General features: G+C 41.2%; 1 protein-coding gene across 1 annotated transcript; it reads left to right on the top strand.

Moving 5' to 3' along the window:
* The first annotated feature begins 338 nt into the window (after positions 1-338).
* LOC115108642 (syntaxin-binding protein 3) lies at positions 339-10,415 on the top strand. The gene is made up of 19 exons (XM_029633212.2): positions 339-439; positions 1,084-1,133; positions 1,359-1,440; positions 2,072-2,148; positions 2,310-2,382; positions 2,496-2,596; positions 3,259-3,407; positions 4,036-4,144; positions 4,423-4,547; positions 5,943-6,041; positions 6,129-6,186; positions 6,323-6,388; positions 6,644-6,724; positions 6,839-6,974; positions 7,247-7,353; positions 7,612-7,713; positions 8,449-8,534; positions 8,994-9,142; positions 9,731-10,415. Exons 1-19 carry the CDS (start codon positions 394-396, stop codon positions 9,829-9,831), a joined length of 1,797 nt encoding a protein of 598 aa, XP_029489072.1. The 5' UTR covers positions 339-393; the 3' UTR covers positions 9,832-10,415.
* The last annotated feature ends 11,852 nt before the right edge of the window (positions 10,416-22,267 follow it).

Raw genomic sequence — 22,267 nt, forward strand, 5'->3', positions numbered from 1 at the left:
ATTGTATTTACTTCGCCACCATGGCCTTTTTTTTGCCTTTACCTCGCTTATCTCACCTCATTTGCTCACATCGTATATAGACTTATTTTTCGAATGCATTATTCAATGATGTATGTTTGTTTTACTCCATGTGTAACTCTGTGTTCTTGTATGTGTCGAACTGCTTTGCTTTATCTTGGCCAGGTCTCAATTGTAAATGAGAACTTGTTCTCGACTTGCCTACCTGGTTAAATAAAGGTGAAATAAATAAATAAATAAAATTCTGAACCCAGAAAACTACCATTTCTCATAATTCGGACTACAACAGACTACTCGCGCGTAGTTGTCGACACTGATGACGCACAAAGTACGGGACAGGGCAAGCGCCAGTGGAAATTGGAAAAAAGAAACAAGATGGCAACTGTTTCAGAGCACGGGCTAAAAAGAGTAGTTTGGCAAAGTAAGTGAAACTGATTATGGCAACGTTTAGCTACTGAACGTATCGGGCTTATTTCGAACTAATAGCTACTCAAATTATGTTATTCACTTGAACTTTTGCAAAGTTGTGTTGTTCTTCTCTGACAATGGAATGTCAACTAGCCATAACTTCTGATACGGAAGTTTGCAAACTAGCCATGTGTCAGTGGCCAAAGAGTTCCGAAATGAACTTTAGTGTGTTCAATTTTGGGTGTTTATCTACTTGGTGATTACAACTGCGATTCTTAGTTATACCATATAACTTGTTTGCACATGAATAACAATGGGGAACCCCATCCAATTTGGTTCGTTAGCCAGCCATGTTAGCCAGATAGCTAACTTGCTAACTACCTAGCGATACCTAGCTAGTTAGTAGCCGCAGCTGTTCTGGGCAGACGGCTAGGTCATTGTATACACATCATTATTGGTCAGTGCACTGTCAACAAATATGAAAATAAAATGTCTGTGTGGGTTGGCTTTAGATAAGAGAAATAAGATATGTAAATGTAATTGTTTTGCCGGTTAGATCATTGTGGGAGGGGGCAGCTTTCAGACAGTCTATAATAATGTAGCCTAGGGGCTGTCAACTATACAGTATTTGCGAACTGCCATTATTCTTTCAACTAGGAATAAAGGAAACGATCATCGAGGATTGCAAGAAGTCAGAAATATGGAAGGTAGGAGGACTGGATCTGTTTATTGCAGACATTGACTGCATTCCATCACGTTACATAAAGCCCATGTAATGTGTTAAGTGCTGTATTCCCGACAGCATACTATCCAGTCATTGTTTTGATACACTTCTGATTGAGAATGTATTGTATGCTATGCTGATGACATACAACACTAACTGAATCAAAAGGTGTCTTCATATCAAGGTCATAACATATTTTCTTTCTCAGATATTGATATTGGACCACTTCACCACCAAGCTCCTGTCGTCATGTTGCAAAATGTCCGACTTGATGCAGGAGGGAATTACCAGTATGTCCACTAATTGAAATGATAATTTCCATAGATGTCTAATGCTTGGCCTTGTCTCCCGTCATTAGGGATTGTAACTATGATTTCAAACCATAAATATTACTTTGGTTGTAATTGGAGAACTACATTGCAAGTGGTGGAAGTTTTCACACATCAAAGTGACGCTTCTGTTTCATGGAGTGGTGGTATAGAAACTATTAGATCCCTGTAAGGCTGTGTTTCGTTTATGTGTAAGAGGAATATAAGAATGTGTCCCCACCACAGCATAAGAATAACTAACATATCGTTGGTGTACAAATAGCCCAAGGCAACTTTGAATATGTTTTGAAGGCCCAGTTCAGTCAAAAACATAATAATAAAAAAAAGTATTTCCACACTTATTTTTTAATAATACTGTAAAATTGTGAAAATTATATTAATGCCCTTTTAGTGTAAGAGAAATTGCCCTTGGCTGAGAAGCTATTTTTGTGTCCTTTTGACCATTTTAATTGAAAACAATCACAGTGAGGTACTTCATTGTTACCTAGAAATGATTTCATATTGAGATTAAAACTAGGACCTTTAAAACAGTTAAAAGTGGTATTATTGATATCTGCACCATGACCTGAAATTAAACTGAGTTTTCTCTTAGTTGTGGAGGACCTCTACAAAAGCAGAGAGCCTGTACTAGAAATGAAGGCTATCTACTTCATGACCCCGACAGCAAAGGTTCGACATTAGATATCTGTACACCATACCCCACTTCAATATTGAAATGTCTACATTGATCATCATTACAAACAACACAATACAACTGTTATTCATGTGTACTAGGTTTGACAGTGCTGTGAATGTGTATTTGTAATTAAATATTTCCATACTGTGCTTAGTGTGTGGATGCCTTCATTGGTGACTTCAAGTTGAAACCCAAGTACAAAGCAGCATACGTTTATTTCACTGACTGTAAGTATATACTGTAGAAAGGAGAATTTAGTTTTGATGCAAATAATTAGAAAAAGGTAGACTAATTTCATGAGTTGATTGTAAATTCTGGCACTATTTTTTTTCCTCTCCAGATTGTTCGGATGAGTTGTTCAACAAAATGAAACTGTACTGTGGAAAGTATATACGTGTCTGTAAGGAATTAAACATTTCCTTCTTGCCCCAGGAGTCACAGGTAAGTGGTTGTTCTTCTCAGGCTTTCTATAATTATCTGGTTTTATTCCGCTGACTTTTACCATGTTGGTTAGATTATTCATGGTTGTTGGTCTGTGAGTGTCTGCTGGTGCTGGACTTCAGTAGGGAAGAAAGGGATCACAAAACCCTGCAAGGGCATTACTTGAAAACCTTTATGATGTAATACGCTGAGGCAATCTGTCAACGCTATGATTCTCTAACGGAAAATCAGAATTGTGTAACCCTTGTAGGTTTCATTATATTCAAAATTCCTGTTTTATTGGGCGAGATAGATGTTTATCAGTTAAGAATGGAGGACTATGGGAAGATTTGGTCAGTTATTGTGTGTTATTGGCACCTAGTATTTGAGAGTGAAACTGAACACAATGAACTCAGTCAAAAAACCTTGGCCTTCATAAATGGCACACACACAATGACATTTCTGGATGCTCCTCTCATCCATGTGTAACATCATAATAATCCTATTATTAAGTTAATCTGAGTAGAAACAAATCACCACAATACAACGTTAATTTACAAAGAATCAGTGCTACTCAAAATGTTGGTCCAAATTGAGAATGTTCTTGTTGGAATATCTGATCAGAATATGTAGATAAGGCTGCATTACATATGATCGGTGTATAGCAATCCTTTATGTTTCAGGTGTTCACTTGTGATAACCCTGGGGCCTTCCGCAGTATCTACAGCCCTCACTGTAGTCTGGACAAAGTGAAGACATTGGAGACTTTGGCAGCCCAGATCGTCACTCTCTGTGCCACGCTGGACGAGAACCCAGGGGTCAGATACAAGAAGTGAGTCAGGGAGAGGAGATAAGAGCTTCTGCTTTCTCAGTTTACACCACTTCTGACACAACTTGTTCTCCTCAGCTCCCAAGCACATTCTGAGTTTTTGATTCTTTATGGGAATATGTATTACAAAGACCGAAAGGAATTGCATTATATAACTGTCGGATATAATATTTGTACTATAAATGTCTAAAGTGTTCTGTAGCCACACCTTGATTGTTTACTCATAGGAAAGAGTCAGTCACTGACTTCCACAACATTTGAATTAATAATCATCATACACTTTGTCCCCCACAATTAAATCGGGGAGAGGACTGTGGACCTGCCGCCGTACGTTTGTTTGCATGTTAGTCACACACGACATCTCAGACAGCACTGGGCCGATTTGGATGAAACTTGGGTGAATGATGCGTCTTGCCATAGAGATCCAGCATTTACAAAATTACACTGATTGGCCTGAGGTGGGAGCTATAATGATTAACTGAAATTTGTTAGTCACACGATATCTCAATTGGCCAATCATTTGTGGGGGGTAACATGTTTAATGTTGCCTTGTTTAGAAATATATATATATATGACTCAGCTGTTCTGTTACTAATGTACATAACTCATGCATAACCATGTATTTTGTCAGGGAGACCGTGTTGGAGAACACCACTCTGGATAACGCCAAACAGCTAGCAGCACTGGTGGATTACAAACTGACTAAGCACTACGATATGGATGACAATAGCAAGAAAAAGGTGAGGCGGACACCTTGCCTGTTGTCAGCAGGGAGTTGACACAATAAATAAGGACTAGAAAATATATGAAAATAGCTAGAGATGACGGACACCAGTCAATAGACTACATTAAGACTGATGGTATTGCCCTAGACATTGTGTTGAAGTATTTAGTTGGAAGGTTAGCATGGTCATTTGTGTTAGTTTGTGAGGCTAGTGAGGCCAGCCACATACTATAATAGTACGACACTACAAAATAATTGATACCTCTTTCTGTGTGTGTTGTGTTTTCCCCTCAGGGAAAGACCCAAGCCCAGCTGTTAATCGTAGAGAGGGGCTTTGACCCTGTGACCCCCATCCTACATGAGCTGACCTATCAGGCCATGGCCTACGACCTTGTCCCAATCAAGAACGACACCTACAAGTGAGAACCCAGCTCAGTCCCAGTACAATTTTTTTTAAATTCAGATCCCCATTAGCTGATGTATTGGCGACCATTAGTCCTGTATGGGACAGCGGAGTCAATCACCACCTTCCGGAGACACCTGAAACCCCACCTCTTTAAGGAATACCTAGGATAGGATAAAGTAATCCTTCTCTCCCCCCCCCTTAAAAGACCTAGATGCACTATTGTAAAGTGGCTGTTCCACTGGATGTCATAAGGTGAAAGCACCAATTTGTAAGTCGCTCTGGATAAGAGCGTCTGCTAAATGACTTAAATGTAAATGTAATGTATGGCTCAGGTAGTGCATGGCACTTGCACTGCCAGAGTTGTGACTCCCGGGGCTCCCCAGGTTGGACTCCCAGGGCTCCCCATATATAAAATGGCTGCACGCATGACTTAAATTGCTTTGGATTAAAGCGTCTGTTGAATGGAATATATTTATTATTATAAAAAAAAATATATATAATATATATTATTAGTCTTCCTGTGGTCCACTCTCCCTTAGCGACCATTTGTCTTCCTGTGGTCCACTCTCCCTTAGCGACCATTAGTCTTCCTCTGGTCCGCTCTCCCTTAGCGACCATTAGTCTTGCTGTAGTTCACTCTCCCTTAGCGACCATTAGTCTTGCTGTAGTTCACTCTCCCTTAGCGACCATTAGTCTTCCTCTGGTCCATTCTCCCTTAGCGACCATTAGTCTTCCTCTGGTCCGCTCTCCCTTAGCGACCATTAGTCTTCCTCTGGTCCGCTCTCCCTTAGTGACCATTAGTCTTCCTCTGGTCCGCTCTCCCTTAGCGACCATTAGTCTTCCTCTGGTCCGCTCTCCCTTAGCGACCATTAGTCTTGCTCTGGTCCGCTCTCCCTTAGCGACCATTAGTCTTGCTGTAGTTCGCTCTCCCTTAGCGACCATTAGTCTTCCTCTGGTCCGCTCTCCCTTAGCGACCATTAGTCTTGCTCTGGTCCGCTCTCCCTTAGCGACCATTAGTCTTGCTGTAGTTCGCTCTCCCTTAGCGACCATTAGTCTTCCTCTGGTCCGCTCTCCCTTAGCGACCATTAGTCTTGCTGTAGTTCACTCTCCCTTAGCGACCGTGGTCTACTCTCCCTTGAACCCCTGCCTTGTGTTCTGTTTTCTTGTTCTCACTTGTTCTGGAATGTCTGAATGGGTCAAAATAAATATGACAGACTTTCTGTATTAATTTAGAGGATAGCTGCACAGTAGCTGCTCCTAAGACATGTATACAGTAGACACAAAGTAATGTCTCTTTTGGCTGGCTATGTACTTTTCTATGTGCTGTATACTGTAAACATAGACATGCATATAATCCACCGCCATGATGATGTAAGACAAATGTTCGTTCACTTGTTTCTCTGTCCAGATACAAGTCTAAAGATGGTTCTGAGAAGGAGGCCCTGCTGAATGAGGATGACCAGCTGTGGGGCAGACTCAGACACATGCACATTGCTGAGGTGTCAGAGTAAGTATCCATTTTAATTTGACATTTTTAAACCTCTGAAATAGTTATACTAAAGATAATTTGTTAACTATGTGCTTTATATTCTAGACAAATACCTAAACTGGTGAAAGAAATTTCTGCCAACAAAAAACAGCCAGATGGAAAGGTAGGTGGCCATTTTAGGTTCTCCCTCCACTGTTCTAGATGAAACTAGAAAGATTTTCTGTATCTGGTTTTGTCCTCTCCCTCCCTTGAGTTCCCATCATTATTTTCTTCTCATCAATATTTTAAATATTTTCTAGATCACAATAAGCGGTTTATCCCAGCTTATGAAGAAGATGCCCCACTTCCGCAAGCAGGTTGCTCAGGTACGTAGCGCCAGGTGATCTGGTCCGCTCTGGTTGGCTCATTCTGATTGGTCTGATGGGTTTGGGTGTGATGCCTTTGAGGCCCAGTGTCATGTAGTGCTTTCTTCGATAGGTCTTTATGGAAACAATATTGTGGAAAACGGATCATTCACCTATTAGGTGGCTGGGTTTATATGGAAATGAAAGCTGTTCACTTATACTGCCATGTGATTTTTAGAATAAAAAACATCAGCCATGTTTCAATGTCAACCACAGAAAACGGTCCATCTGAATTTGACTGAAGACTGTATGAACCACTTCCAGAAGAACGTGGAGAAACTCTGCAAAGCTGAGCAGGTATGTTTTATGCTATCTCATATGTATGGCCAAAATGCTACTGTTGTACTGTACATGTCCCTTATGTATGACCTTGTGCTTTCTGAGTGATGTTATGTCTTCGCTGTTCTATAGGACCTGGCAGTAGGGTCTGATGTGGAGGGTGTGAAGGTGAAGGACCCCATGAGGACACTGCTCCCTGTCCTGCTGCACCCCCATGGTACCTATGACAAGATCAGAGCTGTTCTCCTCTACATCTTCAGTCTCAATGGTGGGTCTGCTGCGCTGACTCACCCTCCGCCTTCACAGTCTGTCTTTATATTTACATGTGATCATTTAGTCATTTTTATATGGCATCTATTATATTGAAATTGTAATGAGTCTACGGTTTGAAAATGGAAAGTCATTCATTCCTTATTTGCCCCTTAACTAAGGTACCGTTGGAGCTTCAGCTATAGGAATATTCTTTCAATAGAATCTCTTTTAATTTGAACTTTAGTCAAATACTCTTTTTAAAAACATTTTCTTTTTGGTTTTGAACAGGAACAACAGAGGAAAACCTGAACAAGCTCATCCAGCACGTTAAGATCGAGGAGGATCGAGAGTTCATTCTCAACTGGCGAGAACTGGGAGTCCCCATCATATCTTTGGTAAGTGAGACTTCTAGGGCATACTGTACATAGTCTGCTAGATCTTAGCTGGCTATAGCCATGGCTATAGCCATAGCTCATAGCATAGGTGGATTCTATAGTACTATCAGTGTGCATTGTATAGTAGTGTGGCACTTCACTAGTTTTATGTGGTTGTGTACTTTCTTTCAATTCTCCTTTTGTATCTTCTTACCTTTAAACAGGGCTTTTAGTTATTGTTATGTTCCTATTTCTCACTCTCTCTCTCCCTCCACCCAGCCGAGCTTCTTCCCAATGCGTAGGTCATCTCGAAGGGACCGCACTCAGGAGGAGACATACAGCCTGTCCCGATGGACACCTGTCATCAAAGACGTGATGGAGGTCAGTGTTAATGATAACAATGATAAACCGTTTCCTTATCTCACAGAACAGAACTGTGTCACTTAGCTTTTCTCAGGGACAGGGGTAGGGAGGGAGTCACATGGGTAGGAAGGGAGGGAGTCACAGGAAGGGATGGGAACCAGGGCTCATATTCACAAAGTTGGAGTGCTGATCTAGGTTTAGTTTTGCCTTTTAGATGTAGATTACATGGACAGGGTGGACCAGACCCTAGATCAGCAGTCCTACTCTGAGACATGTTGTGGTGTTCTGGGTAACAGAAATTCCCTGAATGTTAAGGATGGGTGAGTCAATGCAGTCTGTTTTGGATGTAGGGAACAGAGGGGGATAAAGGTTTTTGGGTGGCCTTAGGGTCACAGGAGGGTGGTGGGATTAGGAAGGAAATGGGATGGGTGAGGGAAGGCCTATGATATGTCAATCGTCACTCAGTACACAGTCCCTTTCTCGGTCACTGCTATTTAATGGCGTCTGTGTAACAGTGGATCGAGGCTCTACAAGCGCGACCCATAACTATACAACTGATTCAGGATCAATTCTCCTAATGGCTGATACCAGCCAAAGTATAACTATTATGAACTAAAGCTAAGCAACACAACCAGCCTTGGACCTGCAATAAGTGACCAAACGTCCTGGGCCCATTGTCCAGTAACTGCCTCCCCACCATCATGATGACTGAATGAGTTATAGGGTAAGAATACTTTGTGTGTGGTGTTCCAGGATGCTGTGGAGAACAAGCTGGAGACCAAGGAATGGCCACACCAGTCAGAGTGCCCAGCAGCCTGGAATGGCTCTGGGGCTGTCAGGTAAGATTCAACATTCTTTGTCACACAACTGCAGTTGGTGGTATTTGCTTTTGGTAAAGGGTGGTAACAAGAAAGTGCACATGATTGACATTCATAGACTAATTGCAACCCAAATGATAGATTGGGTTTGAGGAAAGAGGTTATGGCTGTTACAGAAGGAGCGTTGGCACTCACACCGAACTCCATTCAGAGGCTTCTCCCATCCCTGAGGTGTGTTATGACTGGATGTCACAATGACTGGTCCAAATCGTTACTGCGTGTCAGTTACACAAGCTGATCTCTTTATAGTCTAGGTCTAGGATATGGTTCTGTTATAAATTACAACACTTACAAATACAGATCTGATTAACTAATGGAAAAAATATGATAACGTAACTATTATTAATAATGGCTCTCCGAGTGAATTCCAATCTCTGACTCACACTGACACACACCATCCTTCCTTCTCTCCTCTCCCAGTGCCCGTCAGAAACACAAGGCCAGTACACAGGATGAGCGGAGGAGTGGCTCCAGGCTCATCATCTTTGTCATCGGCGGGATTAGCTACTCAGAGATGCGCAGTGCCTACCAGGTCACACAGTCCGTCAAGTCCTGTGAGGTCATCATAGGTGTGTAACAACAGCAGCAACTCTACGTGCTGTGCTGCAGGGCAGCGTTGGTCAATCTCAATCTCTTGTTAGTTGCATCCTCTCTCATCGCCTCCAATGTGATCTTCTCCATTGCAAGAAGCGAGAACACAAAGAATTGAAGACTTTTGTAGATTCAACCAACCATTCTCATTGTCCTTAACTACAGCCCAGTAACTGGACTACTGCTTGACACCCCCTGCTGTAAATAAATGGTAGTACAAAAACAGGAGGTAATAAATGGAAAAATAAATGCTGTACAGTATGGTTCAGTCTTGAGCAGGGGTACATCTTTCACTGGGGACGGGGGCCACATTTTGAAACTGCGTTTGTCTCACCCAGTTTTATAATTGGAATGTGATACAAAATGGGGCAACTGGGTAGACTGTTTTGGAGTGTTTATCCGATTGGATAAAAATATATATATAAATAAATAAATATATATATTTTTCTAAAACCAAAGTTGCGCCCCTGGTCTTGAGTGTCAGGCAAAGTAACACTACAGAATGTTCTTCATCTGTGTGTCTTTTTATTTTGTTATTTAAAAACGTCATTTTTTTTCTTCTCCAGGATCGTCCCACATTGTGACCCCCATGGAGCTCCTAGACGATATTCAGGCCCTGAGTAAACCAACCACCACCAAGGAGACCTTTACAATAGTGAAGGAGTGACCCACCCCGTACCCCTTCCCCAAACATAACACCCTCCCCCAAACCTGAGCACAGAGCACTCAACTTCATCAATGGAAGACTGAAGGGAATTCATATTCTAGAGTTTAGTCATTAGCTATGTGTATTATTAATACTTAACTTTGGAACCTGGTGCATATTTGTAACATAACCGTTGTGCCTACACTAATGTGCATTTATTACCTTTTTATCAAATCTGTGTGTGTGTGCATCTCTAATGGCACCCTTTATTCCATAAAAAGTGCACTACTTTTGATTAGGGCCCATAGGACTCTGGTCAAATGTAGTGCACTGCTGGGGAATAGGGTTCCATTTGAGATGCACCCTGTTTTTTTTTTCTCGCTTTAAAACACTCAATGTTCCATGTTGGAAAGCTTCTGAGAAATGCTTAGAGATGTAATTTGGATAAAAAGATATGGAGCTAAGATAATGTACATATGATGTAAGCACTGTCTGTCTGCTGCTAGCTAAATCCTCTCTCCCCTCCATTACTGTTTATTTTGTCATAGATTATTTACATTTTCTTGTATTGAACTGCTGATGAATAAATGGCCGACATGGTTCAATGATGTCTTATTATTTGGAGTGATACTCACTTTGCACATACACACCCTCACTTATTCAAAATACAATGTGCACCTCTTTGGGTCCCCGGGAACAGGATTGAGAACCACTGCTCTAGAGTCATCTACTGAAACACTCATATATATATATATTTTTAAACATGTATGATTCATCAGCTATAGCATCAATAATATAAAGTTGATCTAGGGTGATACTGGCGATTGGGAGGTTTTGAGGAGACGAATGAAGCATCTGAATAATGAAGACAAAGAAACAGATCAGAATGCTTAATCAGAACAACAGTAATGTGATCCTCTGCAGCACATGTACTCAAAGCCAATCCTCTCCAGTGGGCTGCTACAGAAAGGAAGCAGAGGTTCTATAGAGAAGGCAATAAGCACAGCAGGGTTTTCTGTCTGAGGTACCTGGCGGAGCTGGGACATTGGTATTGAGTGAACAAAGTGTTCTCATACCTGAAAAAGAGACAATGCTGCTGCCCCCCCCCCAGAGGATATGAGGCTTATATATCAAATCTGCCCTACTTTTAGCCACTCTCCAAAAAAATGCAGTATCACAGCCATGTTTTATATTGTGTCCATTGATTGTTGGAGATGAATCATTGCATTGGCTTGTATAGGCTATATATTTTCAGCACTTGTATTATACAAAATGATATATATGATGGAAGGGTAAAGTCTGATCTTTAAGTGAAGAGAAAGTGAATGTAGGTAAGGGGACATGTTGTTGGGTGTTGGCCACTTGGCCACACAGCCTGTCTCCTGTGGTATGCAGTGCTAGTGCGCCCCCTATTGACCTTTGGTTAGAGGAGGAGGTGTGATGGTGTGGGGTGCTTTGCTGGTGACATTGTCAGTGATTTATTTAGAATCACTACCTTGTCACAACACAACTGATTGGCATATGCATTAAGAAGGAAAGAAATGCCACAAATGAACTTTTAACAAGGTACACCTATTAATTGAAATGCATTCCAGGTGACTACCTCATGAAGCTGGTTGAGAGAATGCCAAGAGTGCAAAGCTGTCATCAAGGCAAATGGTGGCTACTTTGAAGAATCAATTTTTTGGTTACTACATTATTCCATGTGTTATTTCATAGTTTTGATGTCTTTACTATTATTCTACAATATTGAAAATAGTAAAAATAAAGAAAAACCCTTGAATGAGTAGGTGGGTACAAACTTTTGACTGGTACTGTATTTAATAATCATCTTATCGAAGTAACTTGGAGTCACGCAATGTTGTGTGGTCCTCCCAATACGACTCGTCGGGGAAGCATGCAGTTTAGGCTAGCAGTTTAGGCTACGGAACCCAAACCGTCTGTGTGCGTGCGCCATCGTGCATACATTTATTTTGTCCCCTACACCAAACGCGATCACGACACGCAGGTTAAAATATCAAAACAAACTCTGAACCAATGACATTAATTTGGGGACAGGTCGAAAAGCATTAAACATTTATGGCAATCATTTATGGCAGTTATTATTTTACCTGAAATGCACAAGGTCCTCTACTCCGACAATTAATCCACACATAAAAAGTGTCAACCGAATAATTTCTAATCATCTCTCCTCCTTCCAGGCTTTTTCATCATTTAACTTATATGGTGATTGACATCTAAACTTTCATAGTATTACCACGACAACCTGCAACAGTTCGTCTTTCAATGGGTACCTGCTTCTATAAACCAATGAGGAGGTGGGAGAGGCAGGACTTGCAGCGAGATCTGCGTCAGAAATAGGAATGACTTCTATTTTAGCCCTTGGCAACGCAGACGCTTGTTGATGCGCACGAGCAGTGTGGGTGCAATAATTTAATAACATAGATTCCTACCTTTATTTAGGTGTAGTCAGGGTGTAGGCTACAGATGAAATAAGTGATGAACTTCACATGATGGCTGAAGTGCAAAGTGGTGAGCGTGATGCTCCCTTCCATTAAATATCGATGGTCTTACTCTGGTGACATGACCATCGACGCTTGGCTGCCGTTTGACAAATAAAAATAATATTGCTCTTTCATCCATAATAGTCTATACGTGATACATTGTAACGTTATAGCCTGTCTGCGCTCCAGCCAACAGCGCGATTGCCCCTGCACCCTGTTTCCTAGATCGCACATGCAGATACTAAAGTGGGCACACTCTCTATATAGGGCAACTATTTTTTTTTTGTGAAAATCATCAGTACAGTTGAAAATGCGATGGAAACCCATTTTACTTGTATTATTTATTCGGTACATGGGAATTGAACTGCACAAGGTATTTTTTAAGTGCATTATGTCATCACGCACATCCTTTAATCTGCAACAAGTCAATTCGATTAAAAAACGTCACTGGGAAAATGCGCATAGGCTATTGATTTTGAGCGGATTTTAGAATATTCGCATGAAAATCTGTCGCTAATTGGATAGAAACCTTGCTTGTGGAGAGGAAACGTCCAAAGTCTGCGACCATCCATATATGTTAAGGTAACACGTGGGCCAGCAGGGAGCACTTTCCTGGGCCAGCATTTATTTTTTAAATAAATAGATCAGAAGAGATTGAACAACATGAATTGAGATATAAAGCAATACATTAAGTGGTCTTGCATGTTATTACTTCCATTCACCTAATCCAGAGGCATCTGAATCAGATTGAATTTCTTACTCAAATAGCCTACTGAACACACCCGACTAGAGTGGGCTACAGACCTTCAAGTCTACTGATAGTAGTAGTAGTCTAATGCCACCTTTGTCTCAAAGTGACCTTGAAAACAGCAACTGTCTTTTCTCTGTATATATCAATTATGTTGCTCTTGCTGCGGGCGATTCCCTGATCCACCTCTATGCAGACGACACCATTCTATATACTTCTGGCCCTTCCTTGGACACTGTGCTATCTAACCTCCAAACGAGCTTCAATGCCATACAACACTCCTTCCGTGGCCTCCAACTGCTCTTAAACGCTAGTAAAACCAAATGCATGCTTTTCAACCGTTCGCTGCCTGCACGCCCGACTAGCATCACCACCCTGGATGGTTCCGACCTAGAATATGTGGACATCTATAAGTACCTGGGTGTCTGGCTAGACTGTAAACTCTCCTTCCAGACTCATATCAAACATCACCAATCTAAAATCAAATCTAGAGTCGGCTTTCTATTCCGCAACAAAGCCTCCTTCACTCACGCCGCCAAACTTACCCTAGTAAAACTGACTATCCTACCGATCCTCGACTTCGGCGATGTCATCTACAAAATAGCTTCCAATACACTACTCAGCAAACTGGATGCAGTTTATCACAGTGCCATCCGTTTTGTTACTAAAGCACCTTATACCACCCACCACTGCGACCTGTATGCTCTAGTCGGCTGGCCCTCGTTACATATTCGTCGCCAGACCCACTGGCTCCAGGTCATCTACAAGTCCATGCTAGGTAAAGCTCCGCCTTATCTCAGTTCACTGGTCACGATGGTAACACCCATCCGTAGCATGCGCTCCAGCAGGTGTATCTCATTGATCATCCCTAAAGCCAACACCTCATTTGGCCGCCTTTCCTTCCAGTTCTCTGCTGCCTGTGACTGGAACGAATTGCAAAAATCGCTGAAGTTGGAGACTTTTATCTCCCTCACCAACTTCAAACATCTGCTATCTGAGCAGCTAACCGATCGCTGCAGCTGTACATAGTCCATCGGTAAATAGCCCACCCAATTTACCTACCTCATCCCCATACTGTTCATATTTATTTACTTTTCTTGCCTTTTACACACCAGTATCTCTACCTGCACATGACCATCTGATCATTTATCCCTCCAGTGTTAATCTGCAAAATTGTAATTATCCGCCTACCTCCTCATGCCTTTTGCACACAATGTATATAGACTATTTTTTTCTTTCTACTGTGTTATTGACCTGTTTATTGTTTATTGTTTACTCCATGTGTTGTTGTCTGTTCACAGGTCGCAGTTGTAAATGAGAACTTTGTTTTCAACTAGCCTACCTGGTTAAATAATGGTGAAATAACAATAATAAGTTACAATGTATCATATTGAAATGTAATTGGTCATGCATGCAGTAGCTAGGTTTCCATCCAATTTTAAACGGATTTTCATGCGAATATCTAAAATCGGCATAAAACAATATGCGCATTTCCCCACCAGAGATGTTTCCATCAAACTGATTTTGTGGATAAAATGATGTGCGTGATGACATAGTGCACACAAAAATAACATTTGCTGTTAAATTCTATTGTACCGAATGGAAAATACAAGTTCAAAGGTGTCCATTGAATTTTCAACTGTATTGAGTTGTCACAAAAACTGTTGCATTATATAGCAAATGTGTTCACTCTGGTCTTGGCACGTGCGCACTAGCCAACAGCTCGCAGACTACCTCCATTATGATAATATTATGGATAAGAGCGATATTAGGCCTATTTGTATTTTGTCAAACGGCTGCCAAGCATCGATCATTATGTCACCAGAATAAGACCCTCGATATTATCATAACTCATTTAATCTGTAGCATAATAATCTGCATGCTTTCACGAGTCGTAGAGGGAGGACCACACAACATATCACAGCGTGACTCAAAGTTTACTGATGGTTATTATCTTTGCACATAAAGGCGTTTGTCGCATAATGAATTTTACCGACACGAAAATATCGCACCTTGTCGAACGAACAAATTGTCTGTCGACATTTATAAAAGTGTCCCGTTTACTTAACGTTTCCATCATCCTAGTCGTTACTTTTATTGTGTCAGGTAATTCATCCGCATGAAAAAGTATGATGGAAACATGGTTAATGTAAAAAATTAGGCGTGGTTTAGCTTCAAAATCTCTATAAAGCCATTGGCCAATGTATTTTTTGGGGGAGGGGGAGATAAATATTTTTTTTTACTATAGCAAGGTCTTTGCTAAAAATCTACTTGAAAACAATATATAGCATTTTGCTGTTAGTTTTCTAAAGTCTAAACCTCTTTGAACGGTGAATCTGAATACACTTAAGGTAAGTTTGTTTAGTCTACTATGTGCCAGATGACTCCACGTATGACAACTTTTGCCTGTTAACTTTGGGGCACATAAATATATATGCACGGAAACGTAGGCGAAATACATGAATATGTAGACTACTAACAATTTTTTTTGCAGTCTTTCGTATGTTGTAGTCTACTGTCCTGGGCCCGTTTTAATAGTCCATGAGCCAGGGGGATCAGGGGGATGGATTTATGTCCCTAGAGTTGGGAAATGTGTGATAGCAGTGCAGAAATTATGACTTTCTCTGTGTTATCACTCTTTCTTTCATCCCCCAATCCCATACATTTTCCCCTATGTCAAACAATGTCAGTATACAAGATATTGCTCAATTATACCCTTTAATCAGGTGTCATTGGAAAACTTACATTCAAAGCTATCCATCAGACACATTTTCAGAATGTTCAGGTAAACAGAACTTTGACTTCTAGGGATCATATCAGAATTACCTGTATAAATGGCTTTAAAAAGAAAACCCTGATACGTTTTAAGCGTTGTTTGACAAGTTCTGAAATGTTGTGTATTCTAAATCATTATGAACATTTTCAGATATTTTTGGGCATATTACAATTATATTTCAAACAGGTAAGGTAATGAAAAATCCTCCAATAGACCCGATTGAGTTGTTTGGGTGAATTCTGTGAAAGCCCTGCATCTACAAATATTTCTAAAAACCAGTTCTAGCAGTGTGTGCACAATTTGGTGCCTTTATTACCAAATGTTCAGTCGTGGCCAAAAGTTTTGAGAATGACACAAAGATACATTTTCACAAAGTCTGCTACCTCAGTATGTATGATGGCAATTTGCATATACTCCAGAATGTTATGAAGAGTGATCAGATGAATTGCAATTAATTTCAAAGTCCCTCTTTGCCATGCAAATGAACTGAATCCCCCAAAAACATTTCCACTGCATTTCAGCCCAGCCAAAAAAGGACCAGCTGACATCATGTCAGTGATTCTCTCGTTAACACAGGTGTGAGTGTTGACGAGAACAAGGCTGGAGATCACTCTGTCATGCTGATTGAGTTCGAATAACAGACTGGAAGCTTCAAAAGGAGGGTGGTGCTTGGAATCATTGTTCTTCCTCTGTAAATCATGGTTACCTGCAAGGAAACGTGTGCCATCATTATTGCTTTGCACAAAAAGGGCTTCACAGGCAAGGATATTGCTGCCAGTAAGATTGCACCTAAATCAACCATTTATCGGATCATCAAGAACTTCAAGGAGAGCGGTTCAATTGTTGTGAAGAAGGCTTCAGGGCGCCCAAGAAAGTCCAGCAAGCGCCAGGACCATCTCCTAAAGTTGATTCAGCTGTGGGATCGGGGCACCACCAGTACAGAGCTTGCTCAGGAATGGCAGCAGGCAGGTGTGAGTACATCTGCACGCACAGTGAGGCAAAGACTTTTGGAGGATGGCCTGGTGTCAAGAAGGGCAGCAAAGACGCCACTTCTCTACAGGAAAAATATCAGGAACAGACTGATATTCTGCAAAAGGTACAGGGATTGGACTGCTGAGGACTGGGGTAAAGTCATTTTCTCTGATGAATCCCCTTTCCGATTGTTTGGGGCATCCAGAAAAAAGCTTGTCCGGAGAAGACGAGGTGAACGTTACCATCAGTCCTGTGTCATGCCAACAGTAAAGCATCCTGAGACCATTCATGTGTGGGGTTGCTTCTCAGCCAAGGGAGTGGGCTCACTCACAATGTTGCCTAAGAACACAGCCATGAATAAAGAATGGTACCAACACATCCTCCGAGAGCAACTTCTCCCAACCATCCAGGAACAGTTTGGTGACGAACAATGCCTTTTCCAGCATGATGGAGCACCTTGCCAGAAGGCAAAAGTAATAACTAAGTGGCTCGGGGAACAAAACATCGATATTTTGGGTCCATGGCCAGGAAACTCCCCAGACCTTAATCCCATTGAGAACTTGTGGTCAATCCTCAAGTGGCGGGTGGACAAACAAAAACCCACAAATTCTGACAAACTCCAAGCATTGATTATGCAAGAATGTGCTGCCATCAGTCAGGATGTGGCCCAGAAGTTAATTGAGAGCATGCCAGGGCAGACTGCAGATATTGACTCTTTGCATCAACTTCATGTAATTGTCAATAAAAGCCTTTGACACTTATGAAATTCTTGTAATTATACTTCAGTATTCCATAGTAACATCTGACAAAAATATCTAAAGACACTGAAGCAGCAAACTTTGTGGAAATTAATATTTGTGTCATTCTCAAAACTTTTGGCTACGACTGTACAATCCCAAAACATAGCTGCCCCATTACATGGCATTCTATGGCTAAGCTTCCAACATTCTAATGTCAATGGCACAATATGGGCGATTTAAAAAAAATAGTTGTAGCAGCGTGCAGCACCAGCTATCACACATTTTCCAACTCTAGGGACATGGATCTTCAAAAAAATCACAGAGACATTGTCTGCCCAAGTTAGCCTGATGACCCCAATTTGGGGGTCTGGCTCATTGACAACAACTGCCGAAGATGTGACACGTTTCCCAAAACACCACTCAAACAACCTGGACTCAGGGGTAGACGTAACATAGGAAATGTAAATCTGTCTCACTCCATTTAGTATCATGTGTTGCAGTTCATATGGTATGTCTTGATTTGTGGATGCCCATCATCCATTTTGTATGATATGTTACGAATTAAAATTTGTATGAAATATTACGAATTCCACTAGCTAGCTGTTCCCATAGACTTCCAGTCATTGAGCCAAAAAAAGTCAGCCTCAGCAGGAATATATACAGTGCCTTCAGAAAGTATTCATACATACCCCTTGACTTATTCCACATTTGTTTGTGTCATAGCCTGAATTCAAAATGTATTAAATTGTCAAATGTTTCTCACCCATTTACAAAATAAGAATTTGTTCTTAACTGACTTGCCTAGTAAAATAAAGGTAAAATAAATACATAAAAATAAATACAATACCCCATAATGACAAAGTGAAAACATGTTTTTAGAAATTGTTGCAAATTTATTGAAAATGGAATGCAGAAATATATAATTTACATAAATTCACACCCCTGAGTCAATGCTTTGTAAAGCATCTTTGGCAGCACTTACAGCTGTGAGTCTGTTTTGTGTAAGTCTCTAAGACTTATTATTCTTTTCAAAATTCTACAAGCTCTGTCAAATTGGTTGTTGATCATTGCTAGACAACCATTTTCAGGTCTTGCCATAGACTTAAGTAGATTTAAAGCTGCAATATGTAGTGCCTTCGGAAAGTATTCAGACCCCTTTACCTTTTCCACATTGTTAGGTTACAGCCTTGTTCTAAAATGGATTAAATAGTTTCCCCCTCTAATTCATTTACACACAATACCCCATAATGACAAAGCAAAAACATGTTTTGAAATCTTAGCAAAAATAAATATACTGAAATATGACATTTTCACAAGTATTCAGACCCTTTACTCAGTACTTTATTGAAGCACCTTTGACAGCGATTACAGCCTTGAGTCTTCTTGAGTATGACGCTACAAGCTTGGTACACCTGTATTTGGGGATTTACTCCCGTTGTTCTCTGCAGATCCCCTCAAGCACTGTCAGGTTGGATGGGGAGTGTTGCTGCACAGCTATTTTCAGGTCTCTCCAGAGATGTTCGATCGGGTTCAAGTCCGGGCTCTGGTTGGGCCTCTCAAGGATATTCAGAGACTTGTCCCAAAGCCACTCCTGCATTGTCTTGGCTGTGTGCTTAGGTTCGTTGTCTTGTTGGAAGGTGAACCTTTGCCCCAGTCTGAGGTCCTGAGCTCTCTGGAGCAGGTTTTCTTCAAGGATCTCTGTACTTTGCTTCGTTCATCTTTGCCTTGATCCTGACGAGTCTCCCAGTCCCTGTCGCTGAAAAGCATGCCCACAGCATGATGCGGCCACAACCATGCTTCACCGTACACTCTAAAAAGAAAAGGTCCCTGGAGTATCATTTAAGGGTTCTTCAAATTGAATATGTGGGGTAACCCCTATAAGTTCTTTGAATAACCATTTAATAGATCCTCGAAGAACCTTTTGGTTTCATTTTTGAACTACCCCCCCTCCCCTATTATTAATAATAATCATAACAATAACACAATATTTTAGTTCAGTGTTTATTATGATTTTAGTGGCAAAGCAGAATAAAAAAGTCTTAAATGAGGTAAACTCGCAGTAGAGCCCCAGGTCCAATGGATATATCCTCTGGCGGGTTGATGTTCTCCTTATCCATAGCCAGAATGATTTTGCAGTGTATGGTGAGCGAACAGGTTTCCTGTTATATCCAGAGGTGTAGAGAGGGTGAGTCTGAATCTAAAAATAGTAAATACATATGATTAACAAAACATGCCCACAACAGAATTAATACCTTGGTTTTTGTGTTGAATGTTTCGATAATGGTTTTCATACACCTACCTTGTCCATAATGTAGAGGCCTATGGGATTTTCATTGAAGAGGTAAGGGTGGATGGTACATGTGATCTGCGTAACATACCAATACCAATTGACATACCTGTGTATGTCTCCTCGTCTGTATACCTGCAGACACAAAATTGAGCAGTTCAGTCATCTGCACCCAATACAGCTAGCCTTTAACATAATCCTTATAGCCCAACATAGTCTTACCTCTTTGTTGATTTGATATCCATTGAATTGTGTCCATTTTCTGTTTTAGAAAGATTGGCAGAATTATGAAAAGTGATGGTATCATCATAAAACAATATACATTTAGATCATACAAGGGACCAACCTTTCCTGAAATTGAGGAGATCTTTACATTTTTCAGTTAAGTGCTTGCACCTCTGTCCTTTCAAATCCAAATGTTTCAATTGGGCAGTTCAGTTCCTGCAAGAACCCCCACAAACTAATGAAGTTCCTCGATGAACCCCACCTCCTATGGGGTTCTTGGTTGAACCTTTTGGGGGCCATTTTAATGCCAAGAACCCTAAGATTATTCGAAGAACTTTGAGGATCTTAGAAGAACCCTTGTTGAACCTCAATTTTTTTTTGAGTATAGGGATGGTGCCAAGTTTCCTAGAGAGGCGACGCATGGCATTCAGGCCAAAGAGTTTCATTCTTGTTTCTCAGTCTTTAGGTGCCTTTTGGCAAACTCCAAGCCGGCTGTCATGTGCCTTTTACTGAGGAGTGACTTCCGTCTGGTCACTCTACCATAAAAGGTCTGATTGGTGTAGTGCTGCAGAGATGGTTGTCCTTCTGGAAGGTTCTCCCATCTTCACAGAGTAACTCCAGAGCTCTGTCAAAGTGACCATCGGGTTCTTGGTTACCTCCCTGACAAAGACCCTTTTCGCCCCGATTGCTCAGTTTGGCCGTGCGGCCAGCTCTAGGAAGAGTCTTGGTAGATCCAAATTTCTGCCATTTAAGAATGATGGAGGCCACTGAATTATTGGGGACCTTCAATGCGGCAGACATTTGTTTGTACCCTTCCCCAGATCTGTGCCTCGACACAATCCTGTCTTGGAGCTCTACGGACAATTCCTTCAACCTCATGGCTTGGTTTTGGATCTGACATGCACTGTCAGCTGTAGGACCTTATATAGACAGGTGTGTGCCTTTCCAAATCATGTTCAATCATTTGAATTTACCACAGGTGGACTCCAATCAAGTTGAACAAACATCTCAAAGATGATCAATGGAAACAGGATGCACCTGAGCTCAATTTTGAGTCTCATAGCAAAGGGTCTGAATACTTACAGTACCAGTCAAAAGTTTGGATACACCTACTCATTCCAGGATTTTTCTTTATTTTTACATTGTAGAATAATAGCGAACAAATCAAAATATATTTGAGATTATTCAAAGTAGCCACCTTTTGCTTTGATGGCAGCTTTGCACACTCTTGGCATTCTCTCAACCAGCTTCACCTGGAATGCTTTTCCAACAGTCATGCAGGAGTTCCCACATATGCTGAGCAATTGTTGGCTGCTTTTCCTTCACTCTGCGGTCCAACTCATCCCAAACCTTCTCAATTCGGTTGAGGTCGGGTGATTGTGGAGGGCAGGTCATCTGATGCAGCACAACATCACTCTCCTTCTTGGTCAAATAGCCCTTACACAGCCTGGAGGTGTGTTTGGTCATTGTCCTGTTGAAAAAAAATGGTAGTCCCACTAAGCGCAAACCAGATGGGATGGTGTTACGCTGCAGAATGCTGTGGTTGCCATGCTGGTTAAGTATGCCTTAAATTCTAAATAAATCACTGACAGTGTCACCAGCAAAGCATCCCCACACCTTCACACCTCCTCCTCCGTGCTTCACAGTGGGAACCACACATGCAGAGATCATCCGTTCACCTGCTCTGCGTCTCACAAAGACACTGCGATTCGAACCAAAAACCTCAAATCTGGACTCATCAGACCAAAGGACCGATTTCCACCGGTCTAATGTTAACTGCTCGTGTTTCTTGGCCTGAGCAAGTCTCTTCTTATTATTGGTGTCCTTTAGTGGTGGTTTCTTTGCAGCAAATCGACCATGAAGGCCTGATTCACGCAGTCTCCTCTGAACAGTTGATGTTGAGATGTGTCTGTTGCTTTAACTCTGTGAATCATTTATTTGGGCTGCAATTTCTGAGGCTAACTCTAACTCTAATGTAACTCTAATGAACTTATCCTCTGCAGCAGAGGTAACCCTGCATCTTTCTTTCCAGCTGCGGTCCTAATGAGAGCCAGTCTCATCATAACGCTTGATGTTTTTGCTACTGCACATGAAGAAACTTTCAAAGTTCAAAGAAATATTCTGTATTGACTGACTTTCATGTCTTAAAGTAATGAGGGATTGTCATTTCTCTTTGCTTATTTGAGCTGTTCTTGCCATAATATA

This window comes from Oncorhynchus nerka, linkage group LG24 (assembly GCF_034236695.1).
Source record: "Oncorhynchus nerka isolate Pitt River linkage group LG24, Oner_Uvic_2.0, whole genome shotgun sequence".
In the NCBI taxonomy this organism is placed as follows: domain Eukaryota; kingdom Metazoa; phylum Chordata; class Actinopteri; order Salmoniformes; family Salmonidae; genus Oncorhynchus; species Oncorhynchus nerka.

Excerpts from the sequence above, each read along its gene's own strand:
- LOC115108642 (XM_029633212.2), top strand. The coding sequence starts at position 394 with ATGGCAACTGTTTCAGAGCACGGGCTAAAAAGAGTAGTTTGGCAAA. Across the intron at positions 4,548-5,942 it reads ATCAAGAACGACACCTACAA|ATACAAGTCTAAAGATGGTT; the intron begins GTGAGAACCCAG and ends TTCTCTGTCCAG. Across the intron at positions 6,975-7,246 it reads CTACATCTTCAGTCTCAATG|GAACAACAGAGGAAAACCTG; the intron begins GTGGGTCTGCTG and ends GGTTTTGAACAG.